The 24,293-nt window shown below is 37.5% G+C and overlaps 1 protein-coding gene across 2 annotated transcripts; it reads right to left on the reverse strand.

Moving 5' to 3' along the window:
• Positions 1-204: 204 nt before the first annotated feature.
• Positions 205-23,618, reverse strand: LOC103704631 (regulator of nonsense transcripts 1 homolog). 2 transcript variants are annotated; one of them, XM_039126518.1, is made up of 29 exons: positions 22,942-23,618; positions 21,072-21,323; positions 20,833-21,003; positions 20,595-20,645; positions 20,311-20,403; positions 20,078-20,173; positions 19,848-19,898; positions 19,636-19,754; positions 18,967-19,075; positions 18,641-18,763; positions 18,479-18,550; positions 17,250-17,321; positions 17,106-17,172; positions 16,500-16,642; positions 16,340-16,411; positions 16,129-16,257; positions 13,217-13,372; positions 12,993-13,106; positions 12,805-12,903; positions 12,658-12,735; positions 9,555-9,689; positions 5,514-5,588; positions 5,032-5,149; positions 4,476-4,852; positions 4,336-4,398; positions 4,188-4,259; positions 1,268-1,396; positions 1,024-1,140; positions 205-905 (listed from the first exon to the last, which is right to left on the reverse strand). In XM_039126518.1, exons 1-29 carry the CDS (start codon positions 23,464-23,466, stop codon positions 834-836), a joined length of 3,750 nt encoding a protein of 1,249 aa, XP_038982446.1. In that variant the 5' UTR covers positions 23,467-23,618; the 3' UTR covers positions 205-833. The 2 variants fall into 2 exon arrangements, with proteins under 2 accessions (XP_038982446.1, XP_008786216.2); XM_008787994.4 differs by having other exon boundaries at positions 205-956.
• Positions 23,619-24,293: the final 675 nt, after the last annotated feature.

The following is a 24,293-nucleotide window of genomic DNA, read 5'->3' on the forward strand; positions in this document are numbered from 1 at the left end:
AGCCAAATTGGTCCTCAACAAAGCCCTGGATAGATGGAACAAAACAAGACCCAGCAAGCATATAAAGATGACATCTGGCAAGGTGGCTCAAAGAAAAAGCAGCAGCAGCAATCACGCCTTAAAATCCAACGCTTGGACCGGGTATAGCGAGAAATGGCAGGTACAACAATCCAAGTAACCAAACTGATGCTCACAACAAAAACGGGAACAAGCAAACCATCCAACTCATCTGTATTTCCGATTAGGTAAGCTTGCTTAGGTACTACAATTCTTTGTATATCATAGAACAACCCAATCCAAGAAATACATTAATTGATGCAAACTACTGGAAAGTATCGACCAACTATTGACGCTGCTGCACACTATTTTTCTATGGGTATTTTTATGAAACCATGCAGGGACGACAGTTCCTCTTTATCAAAACCCACCCTAAGAGTCCAAATACGTGCATGCATAATGATTCGATATCACCAGCAGACCGTCCGTCCATTTGCTACACGGACAGAAATGCTGTGACCCCTTCCACAGGCACAAGATGCATCCTCCCAATGGAAAACTTCTTTCCACACAAGCATACCTTCACGAAGAAAAAATGGGGTAATCCTTTCCTCAGCTCTGGCTGTACGGGAGGCTGGTAGCAATTGCCATCTCAAACCTTCAGGCTCACCATCAAGATCATCTTATAACTAGTGCACCATATGGTGTAATTGTGAGAAGCAAACCCCTCCAAGATGCAGTTTTTTATGCACACGACTGCAGAGATATGTGTCAGCACAACCATGTTGCTAGATGCAAAGAATGTATCCCAACACAAATGGCAACCCCACTGTAGCTCAGCCATTGTAGTGAAGTTTTGGGTTGGGTGAGCTCTGACTTTGCGGCTGTGGAGGCTGCAAATTTTGAGGCTGAGTGTTGTAATGAGTAAAGGGTTGGGAGTAGAGAGAACTCATCAGGCCCTGCACAAGTCTCATAAGTACAATCATAATTTTTAAACAAAACAAGTTAAGAATTCCAGATGAGAACCTGTGACTGAAGAGCAGGTCCAGCCATGCTAAAATGGCTCTGAGATGACTCATCTTGTGAAGGGTCATTGAATCCTGCTTGGGTGAAAAGACCTTGGGATCCATGAGGCATGTAGTCCTGGATTAAATGCTCACAAAGCATCAGCCAAAGAAATGAAGGATGAGAAAAAAAAAAAAAAAACTTTTTAGGAGTTCATATACTATTTGAGCAGCGAAGAGAGGAGCGATTTTTGAAGTCCATCTACCTGAGTCATGAAATCGTTTCCAGTGCCCAAATGGGGATATCCTGGCTGTGAATTCTGGTTCAGGTAACTCCCTGGGAATCCAGCCTGTCCTTGAGCAACATAATCAACACCATAACCACCCTGAGAAGCCTGTACAATGCAGCATTAAGTTGTTCCACGTGAGCAGTCTAGAATCTAAGCAACAAAAGCCGCAAGCGCTTCCTAAAGGAGAAAGATAAAAGTTCATTTTATTGTACACCTAATGTTCAAAACTGACACTTGCGAAAAGCACTAGTGTCATTTAAATGTGAGCATTACTCATCGGGTGTGTTTGGTGTTGCTTAAGAAATGTCCTTTTGCATCTTTAAAAGCAAAAAAGTACTTCCTATAAAAAGTGTCTCGTAATAGTACCAAGATGAAGTGCTTCTACAAGAGAGAAAAACGGTTTCAGAAAAAGCTAGAAAACCTTAGCTTCTGGCTTCTTTTGTAAGAAACCTTTTTAAAAAGCAGAAGCAACACCGAATACACCCAGAAACTCCTAGAGGAAGTGACACATGAATCTAAATTGCCAACAAAAATATTTAAACATTCCGTTGTAATGAAAAATTATACATCTCAAACAGCGAGATGCAAGTTATAGATAAGCATACCATCACATAATATATGCACTTTCAAAAAAAACATCATCCACTAAAACTTGCAAGCTGCTTAGCAAACGCTGGAAATAAAAAGCATCTATAACTCTCTCTCAAAAAAAAAAAGCATCTATAAGAATAATTATCAGATAGTTAGCAAATGAACTGTCAAAATTTCAAAATACAGCCAAGTGTATCCCACTTTATATCCCACTTTAAGACATAGGACAAGTCGCGCACTAGTTCCAGCAAAATTCCAGTGTCAAAATCCAAAATGAGGCAGGAACAACTTACGCATGTCATACCGAGAACATTTAGTGGACATATGACTAAGTATTAACTATCAAGCAGAAAATACATATAATCTAACATAACTAAAGTTGCTAGATGCACCCAAAGCATAAAAATTGAAACTCACAATCAAGCTGCCAAACTTCCTAAAATACACAACAGACAAACTAAACTATCTCCAGGTGAATTAAAAACATACTGCATTCCAGATCAGCTGAATGCCTGCTAAAATATCCATGCCATGTTCAAGAACTGTAATATAAGGCTACAATTACTACTGTAACGGGTATGTAATGTACTCCTTTTGTCATGTCTCATATAATAAATTTGCTAAAGATATGCCCCAGCATATTTGTTCTTAAGAAAATCATGGATCTGTAAACCCTCCACAGCACTACCCACCTTTAGAATCTTCTTGAATAAGCAACATTACTCGTTCCACATGATTCATATATAGCTTTCCCAAAATTACAACAATACTATACAAAGGTATGGCTTCATAGTGTGTTCAAGCCAGCTTAGCAATCAGAATATTTTCAGGAAACATGAAAAATTGAAATGAAAACAAAGTTTGTTGTTGTTGAAAAATAACCCATAAAGCAAAAAGGCCTTTAGGCCTGATAAAACATTAAAAAGAAAGACAATAATGAGAAATGCCCGAAAAATTTAATGGCAAAATCTGTTTTAATAATTGAAAATACACAACAGAACTGTTCCAAAAGTGCCCCAGTAATTTCTATTTTGCTAATTAACATGTTTCTTTATTGTAATATTGTACTTTCTACGTACTAGCCAAGTCCTTATGTATCTAGGTGGTTGACCAAGAGTCCAGGCAAGTTAGGAGGATGATGAAAGTTGCAACTCCAACGAGACAACTAGTCAGTAATGACAAATAACAAAAGTTGACCCCCGCCCTTCTTCTTCTTCTTCTTTTTCTCAAATCCCATGCCACTCTCATTAATCTATATTCAGACAAAAATGGATAAAAGGTACACAGCTAATGAACTATAACTTCATTGCAATCCGTCATGTAACCTTTAAAAAAAAAATTCTTCCTTTCTCTTCTTTTTTTCTTTTTCTTTTTTTTTTTTGGTAGAGGGCAGGGCACAGGGTGATCGGCCCATATTGAACACTGAGGTGGCTATCTGCTATCTAATATTATCCATCGGCAAATTTGAGAACATTGCTCGAATATAAATAATAGAAAGAGCAAATATTCATAAAAGTTCAAAGATAAAATATGGCTTTTCATGAACTTTTCATTTACAGATTTCAACTTCCAATAACATGGTAACCAACATAATGCTCAATTTTCCAGTGCAAAGGAAGCAACCTATAAATCACACTGACAAGATTATCCAATAATAAGTACCTTAATGAGTGCTTGACATACAATGAGGCCAATTCAAATAAGAAAACTAAAACAAATGAATGTGATCTAAAATAATCAGGGAGCGAGCAGCTCTCCCTAAAATTGCAGCGACAAACTAGCTGATTGTGGTCATATATTGAGGGGTCTATAAACAATAATGGACTCGCATAATAAAGATAGCAACTCAAACCACTGCATGTTGTGTTTTGAGGAATGATGGGCCTGGAAGGAGGATGTAGCAACATCAATTATTGAGCAACAAAGAACAGTAACTAGAGAGAAATCTATGCTGATATATAGTAAACTCTCCTGGATTTTGTCTTGGACATTCAGCATACTCTGTATGTGTTTCACGTGATTAGAGAACAAAAGGAGAGTATGAAAGGGTCAACTAAAAAATCTTTAAAGAAGAAAATGGAGCTGCTTTGGTTGGCAAAACCCAATATAGATGCACAGCAATCCATATTGCTCCTCAAATGCATTTATACATAATAATACATAGAAATAGCGGTGGAACTTGTTCCTCCAATAAGATAAATTCTCATTCAAATTTCACATTGAATTTATAAATCTACAATGTTTCCTAACCTATATGATGGACATTTAGAAATCCAAAGGGGAAAACTGCAGAATAATTACACACCTGTGTTGAGAAATCTGCAACATTATATGCAACATGTGATCCTTGGCTTTTAAAGTCATCCCCCAAATAATCCTGATAAAACAAATGTAAGTTCAATATTTGTAGCCAAAATAAAGAGAAGAAACCTAATCTGTGCCAGGACATTTACCTGAGACATGCCACCTATAGAAAAACCTTCACGGAAAGTTTGACTAAGACCTTGAACTGGTACCTGGAGGAAAGTAAGCACAAATTCACAACACAATCAAATATCTATAATTTGAATGATAGTGAAAAAAGGTCACAAACCTGTGTCATCAGTCCAGGTTGGGACAATGGACCCCCAACAGAAGGCTGACTGTTTGGATTGTCCAAGGCAGGGAAATTAAAAGCAGAACCAATACCACCCAAAGCTTGTTGGGAGGTTTGCTGATGTGCAAGGTGGCCACCAATAGGACCACCAGCATTACCACGACCAGCCCCAAAACCCCTATTCCCAGGTTGAGGGACCTGTGGAACAGCTCCAATAGGTCCATGAACAGCTCCACGAGTCGGAATTGCATAAGGTTGAGAATGGGGACCTCCAGGGAAAGGTGGAACAGGGATTCGAGGTAGGGGATATCCTGCTGGGTGCACACCAGGCTTATGTGTACCATTTGGAGGACCAAATGGCATATAAGAGTGACCTGGTTTGTGTAAAAACCAAAAGGAATTTAGCAGAGCAATATATCAAAATAATAACACCATAACGGACATTAGAATACAATAGCTTGAGATGACATAGCAAAAATGTTTAACCACCATCAAATGAAATCTTGATCAGATATGAAGTACATCCACTCATCGAACAGGTTAAATAGCATACCTTTACCGCGCCCGCTTCTCTTATCAGCATTAGGGCTCGAAGAACTAGGGGACGCAAAGTTATCAGCATGCACAATCCCTGGACCACCCCCAAAGAAAAGTCTGCGGTCACTGTAAATCTGTTTGGCATCAAAAAAACAATTGATCAGGACATTACAGAATAAAGATATATCAAAAAAGATATAAAATAAAGATTAAACATATAAACTAAAGATATATAAAATATTATAACTACTATAGAACATATATAAATAACCATTATAATATAATATATAAGTTATTATAAACTTATAAAAATATATAAAAGGAACAATAATGTAATATATATTATAAATAATAAAAATTAAATATAAATATATTCTATAACTCAAATTACATTTCCACTGATTCAGCAAGAAATACATGTCACTATACATATCGAATTGAAAGAACATGTTAAGTCAAGAAAATGCCACAATACATGATTTTTTGTGGACAACAGACCTTTTTGGGCTTTTGAAATTGTATCATACTTTGCTTCAAGTTATTCAGTGGCCCTTCTACGAGGCACTCATGCTCCTATGAACATAAATAATTAGAAGAGTCAGTTGTATGAATATGGACATGAGAGTCAGATCACAACACATAACCAAGAATCCAATTCAACTTGAGGAACAATTTTAGATACAGGGACGTAGAATAAAGAGCAATGATAATAGTATTACATTTATGATGTTCTATGGACTATTTAATACTGTAAGATCGGATAAAAACAAAATATTTATTAAACATCCCATCTTCTGCATATGATCAAAAATTGCTTCTTAGTTGTTGGATGTTAAATTGTTGGTGATTATTTCATAATTTTACTGTCGCATTTTTGATGTGCACATATAAAGTTGTGTTTTTGTATATTGGTGGTTTCAATAGATCTTAGAAAGTGGACATAAGAATTCTGTTGTCCCAATGTACCATTCTATAAAACATAATAGCAATGAAAGTATCTGAAGTTTCTGAAACATATCTCAACTAGCAGATAACATATTGACAAGCAATATTCCTGCTGGACACGAGAGTCCATGTAATGCCTAATAAAAGGCCTAGGCAAGCCATACCAGTGCCTCAAAAAACTCAATCATCAACAATTTTTATAGGCACTTAGGTGACAAATAATGATGAAGAAACTTACATAAATAATCTAGCTGGAGCAAATTATTCATGATTTCTGTTAAATCTCTTACCTTTTAGTTCAACCTGCATTAAATTCATGAAAAATATAATACTGGTCCCAAGGTAATTCCATTGTGGCCAAATTATTGTCCAGCAAAACAAAGACAGTGAGATGACCAATAAAGCCAGCCCCCCCAGGATCAAAAAGTTCAGCATTGCCAATATTATTTTCTTTAGATAACAGGCAAACCTTGTCCTGTCAAATTGTCATCAATAGCTTTCTGGCAACAAATATCTTCGGATTCATAATTTGTGTTCCACAATTTATTAACCCACTTGAAGCAGCACGGATGGCGAAACTTTCCATCTAAATTCATTCATTCAAACTTTTGACCTGTTTTAGTTTGTAAAACAAATGCATTCCCTTTTCAGTTCAAAAAGTGAGCATGCTAAAATAAAACAGAATGAGTATTCAGCATCCATCAAAAAGCAGATCTCAATATCTGAAGCTCCGATTTTGTTCTCGGTCCTAACAGAGAGATCCAACCTTCCTCTCAGACACATGACTCCAGTTTCCAGAGCATTCGCAAAGATCAATCTTCCAAATATTACGAAGACAACCCCAACAAACCAATTCATATGAGCCTAAAGGTGCAATCACACACCAAACCCTTCTTAAGGTCCACAAAGTCTTCACTAGTAGGGGTCAAATAATTCTGAAGGCAACCACCTTCGTGGGTTATTCTATGGTAAACCACATCATCCCAAAAGCAAGCAAGTCTAACACATCTAGCGAGATGAATGAGCTTATCAAGAGAAAATTATCAACAAGCAAAATCTATGGCCAAAACATCCTTGCGCATGAACATAGATGCATGACAGTATTCACCTAAGCAGATAACCATTATTTCAACCCTAATGAAGTAAATACATATACATACATACATACATACATTATATATAGAGCAATGACCTTAATTTTCCAGCATAGCTAGCTCCTATGATCAATAGGTTTTAACTACCAATTAATGTCAGGATCTCAAATTCTCAAATTACCTTATAATCAACGTCGGCGGAACCGGTACCAGGCACCGCAATGGTTACCCGGAGGGACGAGTCGGTATAGGCCCGCGCCGCACCATGCCAAGCCCGTACCGACACAATAGAAGAGACAAGGAAGAGGGACAACAAGAGAGGAAAAGAGAGCATGAGAGGGAGGGAGGGAGAGGGAGAGGGAGAGGAAGGAAGAGAGGCCAGCCAGAGCGAGCCGGCGGAGGCCAGAGAGCCTCCGCGTCTCCCCAACCTCCGCCTCCTCCGCCGGCCCATCCCAGTCAGCCTCTCTCTTCCTTCCTCTCCCTCACTCCCCCACTCTCTCTCTTTCTTCTTTTTTTTCTCCTCCCCCTCCGACGACGATGAGAGGCGTCTTGATTTCAATGGCAAAACCGTTCCGATCTGCCGCCGGTACGGCTCGGAACGCCCCGAACCAGACAGATCAAGACGGTTCTGCAGACCTTGCTTATAATACTGGTTGCACTCCAATCATAATTGGTACTTACCAACATTCAATCCTGATCGATCTAGGCTCCAATTATCTTACCAAGGAAATTGACCTCCGCTGATAAACTAGCAATGATAACAATTTTTAGTCCAACCAATCAATTTTTGTTCAAATCCCAAGTTGGTCCTGAAGACCCATAGACGAACCAAGTTTTAAGAAAAGTCGACCAGGGGTTTGCCATTTTCACTTAAAATTTGGTCTTTTTTTATTTAAAAATGTTAAGTGAAATCAAACCCATCGCCGACTTTACTTAAAATTTTAAAAATAAAAAAAGCCCAACAGACCCCTGTTTCGAACGAAACAGGAGTCCGAAGGGCGGAGCCACTGCTCTAGCCCTTCAGGGGCCCCTCGAGCGCCCTTCGAAGGCTTCCGGCGGCCCTCCCTCCCTCTCCCTTCCTTCCCCCTTCTCTCCCATTCTCCCACTCCCTCGCCCTCTCTGCTGTGACGGTACGGGCCCGGCGCGGAATGGCACAAGGGCATACCAAACCGTACCGTCGGCCGATCGGCATAGACTTTGGTACCGGACAGCAAACCTTGATTGAAGGCACTACTTTCTCAAATAAGGATGTCAAATTTCTGCATCAATCTCTCAATCATAACATTAGAATTGCCTAGACATCACATAATAGACTACGTTTGACATCCTTGGGATTGGTGAAGGGATCACTTCCCAGAAAATTAACATATAGTATAACAGATACACATACGGCCTCTCTGTATGCCTGAATAATTCATCCGCCGGGGAGATTGATACCCTTGATTGGGAGTGGTGGTCGTTGCCATCTCACTGACACAGGGCAAGGAACCATTGGACAGGCTTGGCAGGCTTCCAAGTACTCACAGTTCTGCTTCTAAAGATACCAGATTCCCTGAAAATGTGGCTTTCATTACCCTAAATTATAGGAATTTGGGAGCCTGAAATATCCCCAAATAGAGAAGAATCTCTCTCTTCCCCTATAAGTTGTTCTTATTTTTAGCCAAAAAAGGAATCATTCAGGGATAAATTATGTGGGTATTCAAACAGCCCCTTAAAAAACAAGGGATCAAGCTAGCTCTATTTATATATTATAATTAAATTTATGTAAAAGCATGACAAGAAAATAACTGCATATATTACTACAAGGTTGGTTATGATATAAAAAAACTACCTCCATCTCCAAGTACACCAATCTCATTGACAAATTATGATTGTGTTGGACATATTTGATGTAACAATCCAAGGGATTATCAATCTAGTGAAAATTAAAGGGGCTGGGCAACCTGAAGAAAACATTGCTGTTGCAACAATTTTAAAGATGAGTTGCCGTGACTTTGCACATCTTTGCATGGGCATCTGGAGGGGCATGCATAGCATAGCACATACAGCAAGGAATACACCCATCCTTTCCATTCATGGGAATCAGAAGTTGATATAAAGAATTTTGCGGATTGGTGTTATGCACCTTCGCCTCATCATTAAAATTGTAGTCCATACAAAGATTTTAGAGTATTTCAAGACATTGCTGTTATTAAGGAAATCTGAAAGCCAACAAATTTGTGAAAAATAATTAGTTATAAAATTCAAAGATGCAGTATTAAAAAAATGCACAAATGATAATGTCTGAGGTTCATAAAACAATACGTAATTGCTGGCTTAGCTTAAACACAATCAATCCATTTGAAGATGCAAATCATGGCTCAAGACAAGATTGACAGTCATACAAGCCAAAAACATATGGTTAACATGCATATATGATCTTCAGTAAAAGGAATGACCAAACTAATTGGACACAGAGAACCATCTTAACAAAGAATGGCACAATTAAAAGAAAACATACCTTGTAATGTGTCAATAAGCTATTCCATAATGGTTGTTTGCTAAGGACTTTCGGATTCCCCAAAATAACAATGCCATAACGAGCTCGAGTTAGTGCAACATTCAATCTACGTGGATCATTAAGAAATCCAATACCCTGAAAAATAGGTACAAAAGCAAACATCAAAATCTCAATTGCTAACTTCCATGAACTAAAAGCAGTCATTACACATAGTAAACATCATTATCCAAGAAGAAATGATTTTGTTGTAAAATTGTGAAGATGCTATGAAATTCAAGACATCCAGAATCCCTCAGAAGCTACAAGGAGATCCTTGGTGCAAAATCCTCGATCCTACATTAGTGCTTAAGAGTTATACGGCATCAAAATTCAAACTCCGCATCACACCAAATGGACTAACAATGGGATTTTAACCAGGAGAACATTTTGGTCTTCAAGTGCTTATCATCGTTGCTACAATATGGAGCAAAGTTCTGCTATAGCAGCACAAGAAATATTTTACCAGCCAATTAGTAGGCATTACTAAAAGCCATTGGCAGAACCACAGGCACGAAGTAGGCACCCAAGTAATCGATAATTACATTTTTATCCAATTCATTGTTGATGCAGCCCAGTAATATGCCCAAGAAACCAGGTGTCCCCAGGAAAACTGGTGATGGTACACCAGATGAGAAAGACCACTTACCTGCTGAAGCTTAATAAGCATCGAATATGTGTCCTGGAAATAATTAATGCTCAATGGCTTGGTTGAGTTGAAGACTAGACTTCAGTATCAAGCAAAATATACATGCCATGAGTAGTCAAATTTCTAATAACACTAATGACTTGATAGCATTCTACATTCCATATGACCCAGTCAGAACTGATTATATGGACCAGGTTCTTGGAAAAAGGAAAGGACAAAAGAAAATCGCCTCCTTTGGCAGTCAAAATGTTGCTCAAACCATGGACTTCGTGGATCACCAATCAAAAAAAAAAAAATTATCAACCTCAAGTCACTCTTACATCCCTTCAACCATATCAGATATATACTTTAATTATTTTCTGATAATGTTATAATGGTGTGCCAAACTATGATATATGAAACTGATAGAAAATTTTGATGCCCTCGTATGAAAAATATAAATGACAGCAAGTTCGTTGGCATGATTAAGCTATTCAACAACCTTAATCTGTCAAAGTTTCTTAAATTTAAATGTTTCGATAAGTTAGAGATAGAGATGTTGAAGAGTTCCATCAATTCCTCTACAGTCTTGTTAATGATGGTGTATAAAGTGCAGAGAAAGAATGAACTTTAGATAGAAAGTTCAGCACTTCGCGCCTTTATGTTGTAATAGATAGAAAGACATTTGAATAAGCATTACTTAAATTACAAGAAGCTATTTGAATTACAGCTAAGGACAAAAATTTCCTATAGTTATTGAACATGGAAAGACCTACAAAATTGTAAGATGGTAATCAGAATGGGAGAATTGGATGGTAGCAAGAAAGGGAGATACCCAGCATGGAACATACTAAATGTGTTGTTTGCCCTGTTTGCAAACAAAGAACTGCTTGTGTTCACATATTTGATGATGTCATGGCTCTTACTTCAATCTGGATGGGATCATTTGATGGATTACGGGTTACAAATCTTCAAGTCAACTCAAAAAAATAATGAATGAACCAAATTATTTGTATCTTTCGATGATGCATGCAAAGGTACTTTGGCACGAGGCTGCGAGGAAATTTTATGTGAAAATGAAATAGCCCTACTCCAGGTCTTCTCTTTCCAGTATCCGATTCCACCTACGAACCACTCCCAATCTTGCATCAAGTTTGCAGATCTTAATATTCGGACCCATCATAAAAATGCTAGCTATCTGTGAACCAGATGTACCTGCTAATTAGGCTTTTTCCCTCTACCCTAAAAAACCACATTCTTTGTTTCAATTGTAGAAGGTAATGTATTACACAAACACAAGCTAACAAGTGAGTTCGGGCTCTAAAATGCAATTTTACATTAATTAAAATGTAAAAACCATCAATCTACCTTTTCCATATTTCTGTATGGAAAAATCTATACACCATGTATACACAAGCTAGACAAAGTGCACCTATATATTTACCAAGGTCTAAACTGATGGGCACAATACAATCCTTGTATTTTTTTTCTTGGTTAAGGATCTGTTAAGTCATTATATCCTTGCATTCACCAAGCTATCTCAAAATTTGGCCTGTCTGGAAGTTCTCTTGAATACAAGCTAGACAAGTTAAAAAATTATGAAACACAGATACATTAGGGAGAACTTATAGCCTACAACTAGTTTCCAACTCAAATAGGATTGATTTAGCTATCTAAATATCAAATATACTTCGAACATAATCATGTACCTTAAAGTCACCCAATGAACAAGTGCCATGAAAGGTAGACACGTCATAACTTCTGATTCACCTAAATATGGCCAATGGATGCACGATCACCCACAGTGCTCACATTTTATTTTTTTTAGTTAAAAGACTTTTAAACTCTGCATATCCTTGCAATCACCAAACCAGCTCAATATTTGGACTGTAGGAGAGCTCTCCCCAGACAAGCCAGCGAGATTAGACTTTCTGCAGCAGAGATGCACTAGGAAAAGATTATGACTTACAGTCTCTGTCTCATACAGGTCTGGTTTAATTCTATTTGAAATTTGACTAATAGGATTAAAATATAATTAAGTTACAATGACAAGCAGTGCTCTAATGTCATCCAATGACATAAGGTATAATTGGTGATGGACAGAACCAACTGAACATAAAACCCTTCTGAAGCATTTTCTTAACAAAACAGAACGGAGCTTGAAAAATTAATAAGCTACACTAATCAAGATGCACCAAGTATCTACCGTACATGACCTACAGAGCAGAATATTCCTCCCCATTTATTAAATGTCCAATTTAAGACCAAGCTATTGATAAAATGTTTGTGTTAAGGACATTACACCAAATCACGTAGCCAATCATATCAAATGAATAGTTCAAGAATGGGGCCAACAATCCTTTAGGTCCATCAACCAATGAATAAACTACTATCCGAAGAATCCATTGAAGGAGTAAAATTAAGAAAAGAAAAATCAACCTGATGTTCGTTGCTCCTTACGCAAGACAAAATAATGTAATCTTTTTCTCTACCCTGGAAGGAGTCAACACTGGCAACCTGCAAGGAACATACATTTTGAAGTAAAACCATCTAAAAGGGAAACTAACACTGAATTTTGATGTCAACCTCAATTTCCTTATAAAGCTGTTGCCTAAGAGCACCATTCCTTGACATGTAATTAACAATATATGCCCTTTGTCCTTCATAGGGCGTTATAACACCAATCTGCATGACTCCAAAAAAAATAGTATCAAGAATAAAGACAAGGACATACTAAAATTTACGAGAATACAGAGAAGCTTAAGCGAGTGTACCTGACTAGGTATGACTCCACTTCTCAAAAATGTAGTAACAATTTTTTCAACATTTGCAGCCTCAGTTCTATTTAGGTAAGATGTTCCACTTGCACTTATCTCCTCTTGCCCCATCTAGAAAAGAAGATGCAATTTCAGCCATAAAACAGAACAATCTAGATCATCCAAAACACAAAATGCTGCAAATAGATAACAAAGACATTAAGAACAAAGATATCAGATACCTGGACATAAAAGAACATAGGACGATTAGGAACCGGCCAAGGAAAATCAATGCCAGATGATTGCCTTTCATTTATTGTCACTCCATTTTGAAGGGTGCCCTCATAGAAGCTATTAGAAGGAAATTCTGAGAGAGAAGGATGCATCCGATATTGGACCTGCAAATTTAAACAAGCTTAGAGGTTGATAAATAATCTTCCAGTAAAACAAGAAGAAACATATGACCGCAAGAAGTGGTCTGATCAAGTGAATAGAAAACCCATTTACTTCAAATAAAAGTGGGGAAAAAATTTAAACAGTCTATCCTTCCACAAGCATACTAGGGAACTCAAATTCGATAAGTATTAGAATATTCTTCAGCATTTCTTAATTAGACAATTTTTCCCTTCATTTACTATCTCTTTGGTGCCATGTTAAGTATCCTACTTCATTCCTGTCATGTATGATACTTTAACAAATACAAGAAAAAGAGGCTGACATAAGGCAGAGATTGATCATTCCAATGGATAAACAAATTATCTATATATTATACTTATTTTCCAACAAAAACACTATGCATTAAAAATAGTTAAAGTGATAAAGATGTTCAGGATAAAATTTAAAAGGAATACAGGCAAAGAAGAATGTTCCAAAGGAATGCATACTCAGAACAATTTCAGGAATGATCATTCAGAAACACTAGGCATTCACCTAAACAGTTATGACAATAATAACATTTCAAATGAAGAGAAAGAGAATTTTGGACAACAAAAACCTATTTCAATGGTAAATAATAACTTTTGTTGTAACAGCTGGTTTTAGCAGTTATAGTGACCATCATGAGTTGACATGGTGGCACAAAAAGGGGAAAAAATCAATAACAACCCTTAATTAACATCATCAAGATGGAAATTATGTTAAGACCGCCATGATGGAGATCATGCATAGTGGCATATGTTTGTGTGTAAAGCAGGTCGGACAAAATTAACCTTACTGCCTTTATAACATGAGAAAGCTATCATATAACCAAGGATAGACGTGCATCTAGTTTGGAATTCGGCATGCCTAATAGAAGACAAAAGTTTCCCCCACGCTGATAAATTACCTATACTCAGAATATCAAAGAAATAATTGATTTTTAGACAAACAAACAGCATGAAGATACAAAAACAATAACATTTCTCATTCTTAAGGTACTGCAAGAATAAAAGCACTAGTCTCATAACAATAAGCTGCTATATAGAGAAAAGGGAGCCTCATAAATAATTTCTTCCCCGCAATTAATATCAGCTTAAAATAAGAAAACAAAACGAGCAGTTAGCTTAGAAAAAGAAACTGCTAAAACATTCCATGTTTGGGTTCAACCTTGCATCTACTACCACCTAATTACAATCTTAAAGTTTTCAGACTAAGCCAGCAGCAAGAATTTCAGGGGAAGTTTGCTCTAGTTGGACAAAATATCAGGGCCAAATCCTGGAACATGAACATTTTGTTTTTAAACTTAAAAGATCAACAGAACTGTGCGACATAGGAATGGAGTCCAGAAAGGATTCGATAAGGAACCTTTTTTAACAGCAGCAAAGCAGGTATCCAATATGAGAAATACATAAAAATTTTACATAATTCTAGTATTGCATAGCAATTTTGAATATATTAAATCCTAAGGTGTTGGCATTTTGTTAATTACATAGTTAATTATATTCAAACATGTTAAAAAGTTGATTGCAACATTATTCAGTCTTATTACGTCATAATTTACCTAAAACAAGTTTCTAACTCTAACCCAACACAGCAGGTGGAGAATACAGCTTAAAATTGTCTAAACACATATCAAATAGTAAAGCTTGGGAACAGCATGCCAGGAAAATAGCAGCTGGCAAGCATAATTTGTATTTTTGAGCATCTCGAATTTCAGAACAAAAATAAGTATACCTCTTGTTTTAAAAAAGTCAAAAAAGCACTTCGCCTTTTGACTTTTCCAACATCATGACTTAAAAATTCAACTAATATGGCAATTAGACAGAGTATATGATTCAACGAGAAAAAATGATATATCATGAAATGACTACAGCATCTTTCAGAAAGGGGGAAAAGTTTCTTTCAAAAGCAGTATTAGTTAAGAATTTTTTGGAAAAAGTAAAAAATAGGGACTCTTTTTCTTATGCCAAAAATCCCCCCGAGGTTTATATTTATTACACTTACACGCAGTAGTTTGTAAAACCTACACTTACACCTAGTTAAATTAACAGCATTAATGAAACTGATTACCTCATGTGAAAAGTCAAAATTGCCCTTAGGTGGGGAAGAGGATGCCACATGTTTTTTTTTGTCCTTGGGTGGTTGTTATGTCACTTAAGGTTACTTCAATCATTTTTTTAATTTTTTCTATTATGGCATGTGGGTCCCATTTAAGGTTAACGGTTTGACTAGCATTCTATTAAGTTATGGTTTAAAGTGTTGGATAAAAATAAACTTCAGGAGGATAAGCGTATATTTTTCAAACTATTGGGTAAGTGTAATATACCACTAATCTCAAGGGGGGTTCTGTAATGTACCGAAAATGTAGATACATATATGGTGGTGGTTTTATCCATGCTTTATAAAAATCATGCCTCCAGAAATCTTCTTCTTCAATGATTTTGTTGTTCACACCTCAATATTGAACACGTGATAGAAAGAGTAGTCATGACTCATAGCACAGAGGTAAACAAAAACTTTCTACCTACATCGAACATTCCCTGGTGGAAGGGGGGGGCTAGTGGGGGTTGCTACGCGGGTGGGGTTAATCCCCCCCCCCCCTTTTGTCAAAGCAAAAAGAAAAAAAAACAAAGTAAACAAAAGCATGCCTAATCATAGAGACAATGCCCACTTAAACAATGAAATGGCTGTCATTTCCCAAAGTGGAAAAACCTAAAATAAACAACAGAGATTTCACCTGCAGTCTGAATGGTTTAAGACCAAGAAGGACAAGGCGCTCAAAAAGAGACTGGGCTAACCCAGCACGAGCTGCCTTTTTACACATTATTACTGGACCAAGCTGGCAATGATCTCCAACAAGAACAACCTGATTCACGAATTGAGAACAGATCAGAAAACAAGTGTATAAAGATAAATGTATCCTCATACAAATTACTACCATCACCTACCTGTTTGACCCCAAGAACTAAAGGAATAAGACACTCAGGTTCTGTTGCTTGGGTAGACTCATCGATAAGAACCTGAAAATAAAATCATTATCAGGTTAGCATATGATTTTCTATCATTTATGACATGAAACTTAAAATATCTCAGCATAACTATATCTACCTGGCGGAATCGGAAGTTTGCCAGTCGAGGATCTCCAGCACCAACACAGGTGCAACAAATGACATCAGCATTCTGTAATATCTCCCTTTCTGTGGCCCTTTTCAATGCCTTAAACTTTTTTTCATCACTGCTTGATAATTCACCTGAAAATATACATAACAACTTCATTTCCCCACTTCTTGTTTTTACTGAATGGCAATTCTGGAAGATCATAAGCAACAAATGCCCTAGAATAAGCTTCCAAAAAAAATGTGGACTCAAGCGAAAAGCAAGGAAAAAGTTAATTGTAAAAGGTGCTTCAAACTGCATGGTTTTACTATCTTTATAAAGAAACAATTTAAATGGGTCAAAAAGAAAGAAAGAGATGCCACAAAGATTGTTCTATTTGGTCCAACAGGTTCCGCCATAGGCATGGTGCCAGAAATAAGACTCATTCAAGTATCAAGAGTTATGGGAATCCAGTATAAACTGGAGAAAAAGATGAGTGCTTAGTTCAAAAGAAGGGAGATTAGATGAGACGGTCAACCTTGCAAGTCTATTGAACAAAATGACAAGGTAAAAGACAGAAGAGGATTCCATTCCATTACAAGAATAATCAGAAAATACCTTGTTCATCCTTCAGCTGTTGGAGCATATGAAGTTCACTCTTTTCAGATGTATCAAGATGTCGAACCTGCAATATGAGGAAAACATCAGTGACTTGCAAACCCTACTTGAAAGTAATTTAAAAAGAAATACAAACTCATTTGCCTGGTAATGAAGTGTTAGATGCTCCACTGGAGACATAACTGCTTCTCTTGATTTCGCACAAAGCCTAACAACCTGAAATTGACAATGTCAAAGGAAAATAAACATTACCAGAAATAAACCAATTGATATGCCTTTATTGCCAAGACTTTTTCAAAACATTTTACATCCCATTTACATATAATTTGATGAACTAATTTTATATAACATAAGATAGAACTGTAAAATATTGAATTTATGGCTGTAATTGTCACAAGCCAAAGGTTGCAAATTGTACAGGGGAAAAGTTTAGAATTAGACAAAAAAAAAGAAAAAATTTGCCAGATAAAGATTATAAAACAAAAAAAGGAATTCTCAGTTTTTTTCCCAAAAGAAAATAATGGTTGATAAAGCAATCTGTACCAATTTTGAACAAAAGACATGCAAATTTTGTTGGGAATCACAAAAAAAAAAAAAAACCTTACCCACTAAATTATAATAGTACAAGAAACCAATTTTGAAATTTGAATAAATGTAATGCAAACTTAATATCCAGAGATTCTTTTTTTTGCTTGAAAAAAGGGGAAAGGGGGAGGAAGGGACAAGCCCACCCCCGCGTAGCAACCCCCCCTGGGCCCCCACCCCTCCAGGAGAATGTTCGTTGCGGGTAGAAATAACCGTGTGTTGGGCACCCCTGCTGGTTTTACTCATACCCTCCCCACTCGTAGGCCCGACTCGATTATCCCTCTGGGCTCCGGCACGCATACCACGTGTGAGTACATCACACCTGGCACCACCGAGGCTACCAGCAGAACGATACGCCCTTCCAGACCCTGTGTCCGAGCAGGGAGCATCCGATCTCCACAATTTAATCGACGCCCGTGCGTTTCGAACTCGGAACCACTTAGTTCGAAGTAAGGCCACGCTCCCACTAGGCTACCACCTTAGTGGTACCAGAGATACTTTTTTACCAACATCTTCAAGTCCCACAAAAGATAAAAGAGAGAAATGGAATGGAACAAGGAAAATAAAAGGCAGAATTCAAAATAAAAATTGAAATACATTGTTTTATAGCAACATCTTAAGCGTATCATCAGTTTCTAGTTTCTACCATTAATAAGTGTCTTTGTTAATTTTGCAAAAAAACAAAATGAAAATTATCACATCCATGCATTAAGAAAATGACAGCCAAAAAACTAATGTAAGAAGTAGTCATCCATCATAAATTTGCAAGTATGTGTAAGAATCCTAACCTTCAATCCAGTTGAGCTTATCTTGTCAGCCAGTTGATCAACAGCCACATTACTTGGAGCACATACCAGGACCTGAAATTAAATGAAACATCAAATATAATGGGCATGGCACTGCATCTCAATATGTCACGTTAGCATTGCAAGTCATATGAAATCAATTACCTGCCCTTGTCCTTGTTTAGCCATGTGGTATACAATTGCTGCAGATGTGACAGTTTTTCCTGTGCCAGGGGGGCCCTGTATCAAACTGATTGGTTTCTGAAGAACACTTTTCACAGCAAAAACCTGCATAAGGGGAAAATTCAAAATAAACATTATTCACAGGTCTCAAAAATATATTGTAGGAAAATCATTCCAGAGACAAACTATAGACACAATGATGTCATGCATAAATTTGAAATAAACAAAAAGTGTTTCACATATTGATTCATTGATCTTTTCAGTGCTGATATACTCCAAAAGAGACATATAGTCAAAAGCAAACATACTTGGGATGCATTTAGTTCCGGAAGGCCAGGAGCACCAAAGCGGCGAGGTAGTGTGTTACGAACTGTTTGATGTTCAACTTCATGACCTAAAAGGTGATGGTATATATACCTGTACAGAAAAAGAAAATTAACATATATAACCAGTTAGTAAGTTACCAAATAACTCCAAGCTAGTACCACGACCAAACTTCAACTTGCAATAACAACAGGACTGAAAGGTCAAGCTTAAACTAATAGGTTGCAAAGACCATGTAGTAGGCAAAAATCCAACTAGCAGATATCATATTTCCTAAAGGTTGTGTAGGACTACAAATGGGCTAGACCATGGGACCAACTTTTACGCTGTTTGGACCAGGTTTCCAGGTTGGCCCTACTGAAATTGCAAATCCATGGCCCAGGATCAGCCCATTTGCAAACAGACACATGGAGACAGTAATCCTTTAAGTCCAAGGTATGGCCAAACATGTCAGGAATATAGCTCATACTGCATCACAAAATGTCGTAAAATCAGTCATAGTACATTTTGAAGGTACAAGCTTTCTAAAAAAGATTTTCCTGTTCATGGATAAAGATACCGTTTCATTTACATGGAACCAGTAAAGAAAACATGACTTTTAAAAACACATAAGTTATTCATCATAATGATTAAATACCAAACAAGCAACTCACCCACTGACACTGGTTTCATCCACAGCAAAAGTTTTCATTGCAGCTTGCATCCGGTCAAAGCTTGTTCTCTTCCAAACAAAATCTACACTAAAGCCGTGGTTCAAGTCAACAGGAACTCCCTGATGAGAATAAAAGGCAAGCATGTAAACCCAAGCTAGAAAGAAAACTAGAAGCAAAAATGAGGTATCAGGTATTTAATTCTAAGGTCATACCTGACTAGCACGAAGTTCAAGTGCAACCTCCTCCTGGGCAGTTAGCTTGATCTGATGACATTGTTATCAATAAATGAACAAAGTAAAAATCATGTGACATGAAGTGGCCAGTAAAAATCAAGCAACATGAACATTTATGCAAACTTGAAACACAGATAGAGTGATAGACAGACTTGGTTAACATATTTAACTACTGGTAAATACATTATATATCTATTTAACGAGCATACCACATGTCCCACGGACTGCCATGCTGGATGAGCTGCATCTCCTGAATAACGCAACCGCAACTCATCTCCCGGAACAAGCCTTAGTTCATTATCTTCCTGTAAGATTATATATTGCTCTAAATGACTATTAAAGGAAAAGGATAGATAATTAAGAGGTACATAAAAAACGGTAATATCACAAGAACATAAAATTCTTTACATGCCAGATAAATAGAATAATTTCATAAAACAACCTTGGGAAAGACAAAATAAGCAACACGCTTCTTGTTAAGACCGATATCCCATCGTACTGTCACGTTATCTTTACTCTGTGACTCTTTCATCATCTACAGAATGAATTCATCAGTTAAAAACATGATCAAGTGATTTAAATTCTTAGTTCAGGACTACACAGAGCAACTATAACTGCCTCTGATAATAGATTATGTAAGAATAGAAAAAGTTTCCAGATACAATATATTTCTATCCAACATTTGAATCCATGCTTCAGATAGCAACACAAAAGTAGCGCACATACCTTATCATAATCAGCTTCAAGCTTGATGAGCGGTGCAAAGACATTTTGATACTGATAAAAGAAAGATTGAACAATTAAAAAAAAATCATCGACCCTCCTGAGGCAAGACAGAGCACTTGACAAATTCTATTTAAGCTTTACACAAGATCTAAAACAGGCATTCAGAAACAAACTACTATCATAAAGAGTTTCAGTTTTAAAATTTCAAAGTTATACATGCTCAAATGGAATCCAGAACCTGATAAGCATCTTCATACTTCAAGGCTACAGGCTGAGGCTCATCATCTACTCCAGGCTTCTCAAGATCTTCTAAAGTAGCCTCAGGGTTTGTCTTCCACAGCTCTTCCACTTTGTTAATTTGCTGAGCACTAATTTGCCGCGCTCTCAGCTGTTCCTGTTCAGAAGGGACCTGAAAACAAAGCCCAGTTAACTACTATGCCATTCATGAATAAAAGATGTAAACGAGGATTAGCAGACCTTGACAAGCCAAGGAAGGAAACATCGATCATCAATAAGTGGACACCATTGGCTGAGATCCCAATTCATGTCTTTCAATGCATTGACACTCAAACATGGCTCTCTGCACAAGAGAACAACAACACTCTCTGTTTTTGCAGAGATAAAGCCAAGAAGAAAAACATTGCGGCAACCACAGTTATAGCATTCAAGGATTGTTTCTCCTAATGGGCTGTCTTTGTGGAGACAAACTTCTTTGTGTTTTGCTCGAACCTGGATAGAAAAATAGAAATTTGTTATGCAAATACCAAAATCAGACTTCAATAGTATAAAAAAGTAAATGATTATGGCATAAATTTGCTTAGATAACAATTTTAAATAATATTATCTGTCTCCAGGTAAAGGAAAAGAGGAATGCAGTTCCCTATATTAAGCCTCTCCCCATTCTCTCTTCATTTGAACTTTTTCCAAGTCGAGAAGAATTTTGTGATGTTACTCACAATTTGCATGAGCTAAAATTGCAAAAACAAATATACGGTCTCAACTCTCCTATTCTCAAACCAAAATACAAGTATATGAATATTACAAAATGACATGATAATTCTCCCGCAGAAGCTCCTAACATTAGTTTTAAACACTTGCTTGAACTTATCTGCTGATAACAGGTTTCCTAAATTTCAGATGATGTTGTACATGCATACTTGGTAATCTAAGACTGCATTCAAGGTTTTCATAGATCCATTTCAGCCAAATTGATTGATTTCATGCCAAGACCAAACTGAAACTAACCCCCAGTTATGGGTTTCGTCAGTTTCAGTGATTTCGGTTGGTTTCAACCGCAAATGACTATTTTGGTCTGGTTTCAGCAGTTTCAGTTTCAGTCTGCTTCATCTGAAAGTGACCAAGACTCGCCATAGAATTTTTTACGAGCTTCCTTTCAATGTTTTCTGTCACATATCATTTTCTTTGTTTATTTAAGTACATCAGCTATGGGTTCTACTCAATTTCAGCAGAAGCCAAGCAGTTCCCATCTGGTTTCAGCCATTCAGCCAAATCTGACCAAAAACTAATTGTGGATGATGTTTGTAGAGATATTTTGCCTTCAAGTGCCATTTTGAACTCATTTCTCATTTCTTTACATATATATGCATAATCAACATTGATTTGGGCCATCTTTAAAACGGGTTTTCACTCTCATAGTAGCATCTCTCATGTAATTTCGCAAACAACTCAACTATTGTCAATTTTATTCACAGGGACATCAAAACTACAAACCGATGAACAATGCATGCTAATATATCTGGATAAGGAGAGTTCACTTGCCACCAAGAAAAAGCCATAAACTATGAAAACTTCCCCATCAAAAACTGAGTTGAATACAGATTATACGACAACAGCTCCATGACTGGTTCAAGGAAAATCAGCTGCCAGACAATATCAGTTATCTTGACCCAGGTAAATGTCACAACAAAGGTCGGACAATGGCACTGTGACTACTTTTAAGTCTCAACAGATCATAGAGATATCTATTTATTATGTATTGTTCTGTTCAAAGTCTAACTCACAAATCAACTAAAATCAAAGAAAAACTTTTAAAAATGAAATATAAATTATCCTTTTATCCTTCATTTGGTTTTAGACCCTACCGACTACAAATCCAACCCAATAAACAATTATAAGCAGCACAACTTGGATGTCCAGATACAAGCATTTTAAATAAATTCTAACTTTAAAATTATAATAAGTTGATAAGAAAGAAATCACGAAATGTTAAAAGATACCAGCTAGGTTTTCTAGGAAATCAAGAACTCGTGTGTCTGGAATAACAAGAGAATATCTAATAGACAGCCAAAAAAAAAGAAGACAAGGGAAGGGATCTTCCACCACGCACCAAGTGATTGACGATGTGGGATCCCGACGTATTTCCCCTCGAGTTGCAGAACCATTTCCGGCATGACGGGATGTTGCACCTTACGACACATGCTGGGTTCTGCACCCCACAATACCGGCACGCATGCTCCATGAAATCCCCCTTCCCATACTCGTAATTGTCGTCCTCCCCTGTCTCCTCGAAGCTGAGCCCGCTCATACCCGCCGCGAGGGGGTCGACGGCCGCCACCTGATTACCGGCCCCGCCCCTGCCCTTGGAGGACGAGGCTGACGCCGAGGGGGAAGCCGACGATCCCGCGCCGGCGTCGGGGGCCGGAAGATCGGAGGCGGGGGGGTCCGGCACGGCGTCCGGCGTCGCCGGAGAGGGCCAAGCCGAGGATCGGGTCGGCTGGGAGAGCTCCCGGAACTCGGGGTAGTCGTACTCGTCCCCCTGGGTGTTGAACTCGAGGAAGGTATAGGCGTCGCCGCCCGTGTCGGGCTGCGACGCCGTCTCGTAGAGGTTATTGACGACCGAGTCGGCCGCCATGGCTAGGGTTAGGGTTCCGGCGGGGGACGATCTCTCTCTCCTCCGCGGTGAAGCAAGCGAGGAACTAGGGTTAGGGTTTAGTCGGGCACGGAGAGAGACGAGAGAGAGAGAGATAGAGGGTAGGGGGCGGAGAGACGACGACGACGACGGGAGTTACTCGGGAGTTCGGGCGATTTTAAACATTTTATGTTAAGAGTTTTTTTTACATGCAAACCTTCCTGAGATTTCAAATTTGCATAAATATTTTTTAAAAATTTATATTTATTTCTATATTTTATAAAATATTATTTTTGATAAATACTTCTAATACAACAGGAACTTTTAATAAAAATCATATTTATTTTAATTAAAAATAAAATAAAATTTTGAAATTTTTTTTTTTACCGTCTAAAAATATTTTAGTTATTTTAATTTAAAATTATTAATTTTTTAGCGATAGATGGGCGTGGATATATATAAAAAAATAAAAAATAAAATAAAGATTTTACAAAGCTGTACATATAAATATCAGGAATATTCCCACCAATTTTGATATTTAAAAAAATATTTATATAAAAAATTTATATTATTACCAGGACGAATGAGGGGGGGGGGGGGGGTGCGGCGGCGGCGGCTAACCGCCGTCAAAACTGAGGCTTACCCGTGTAAATCTAAGCCGCCTGATTGTGATCTTGTGATGGATGGAGTAGTCTTTGGCCCATCAGATCAATTTGACGATTAGATACAGAGGAAGAAGTTAGATAGGTACGACGCACATGAAACATAACGCTTTGGAGTATGAAACATGACACGGGCGCTTGGGCATCGACGTGTTAGTATTGCTGCGA

Source organism: Phoenix dactylifera, chromosome 5, assembly GCF_009389715.1.
Source record: "Phoenix dactylifera cultivar Barhee BC4 chromosome 5, palm_55x_up_171113_PBpolish2nd_filt_p, whole genome shotgun sequence".
NCBI classification, from domain to species: Eukaryota; Viridiplantae; Streptophyta; class Magnoliopsida; order Arecales; family Arecaceae; genus Phoenix; species Phoenix dactylifera.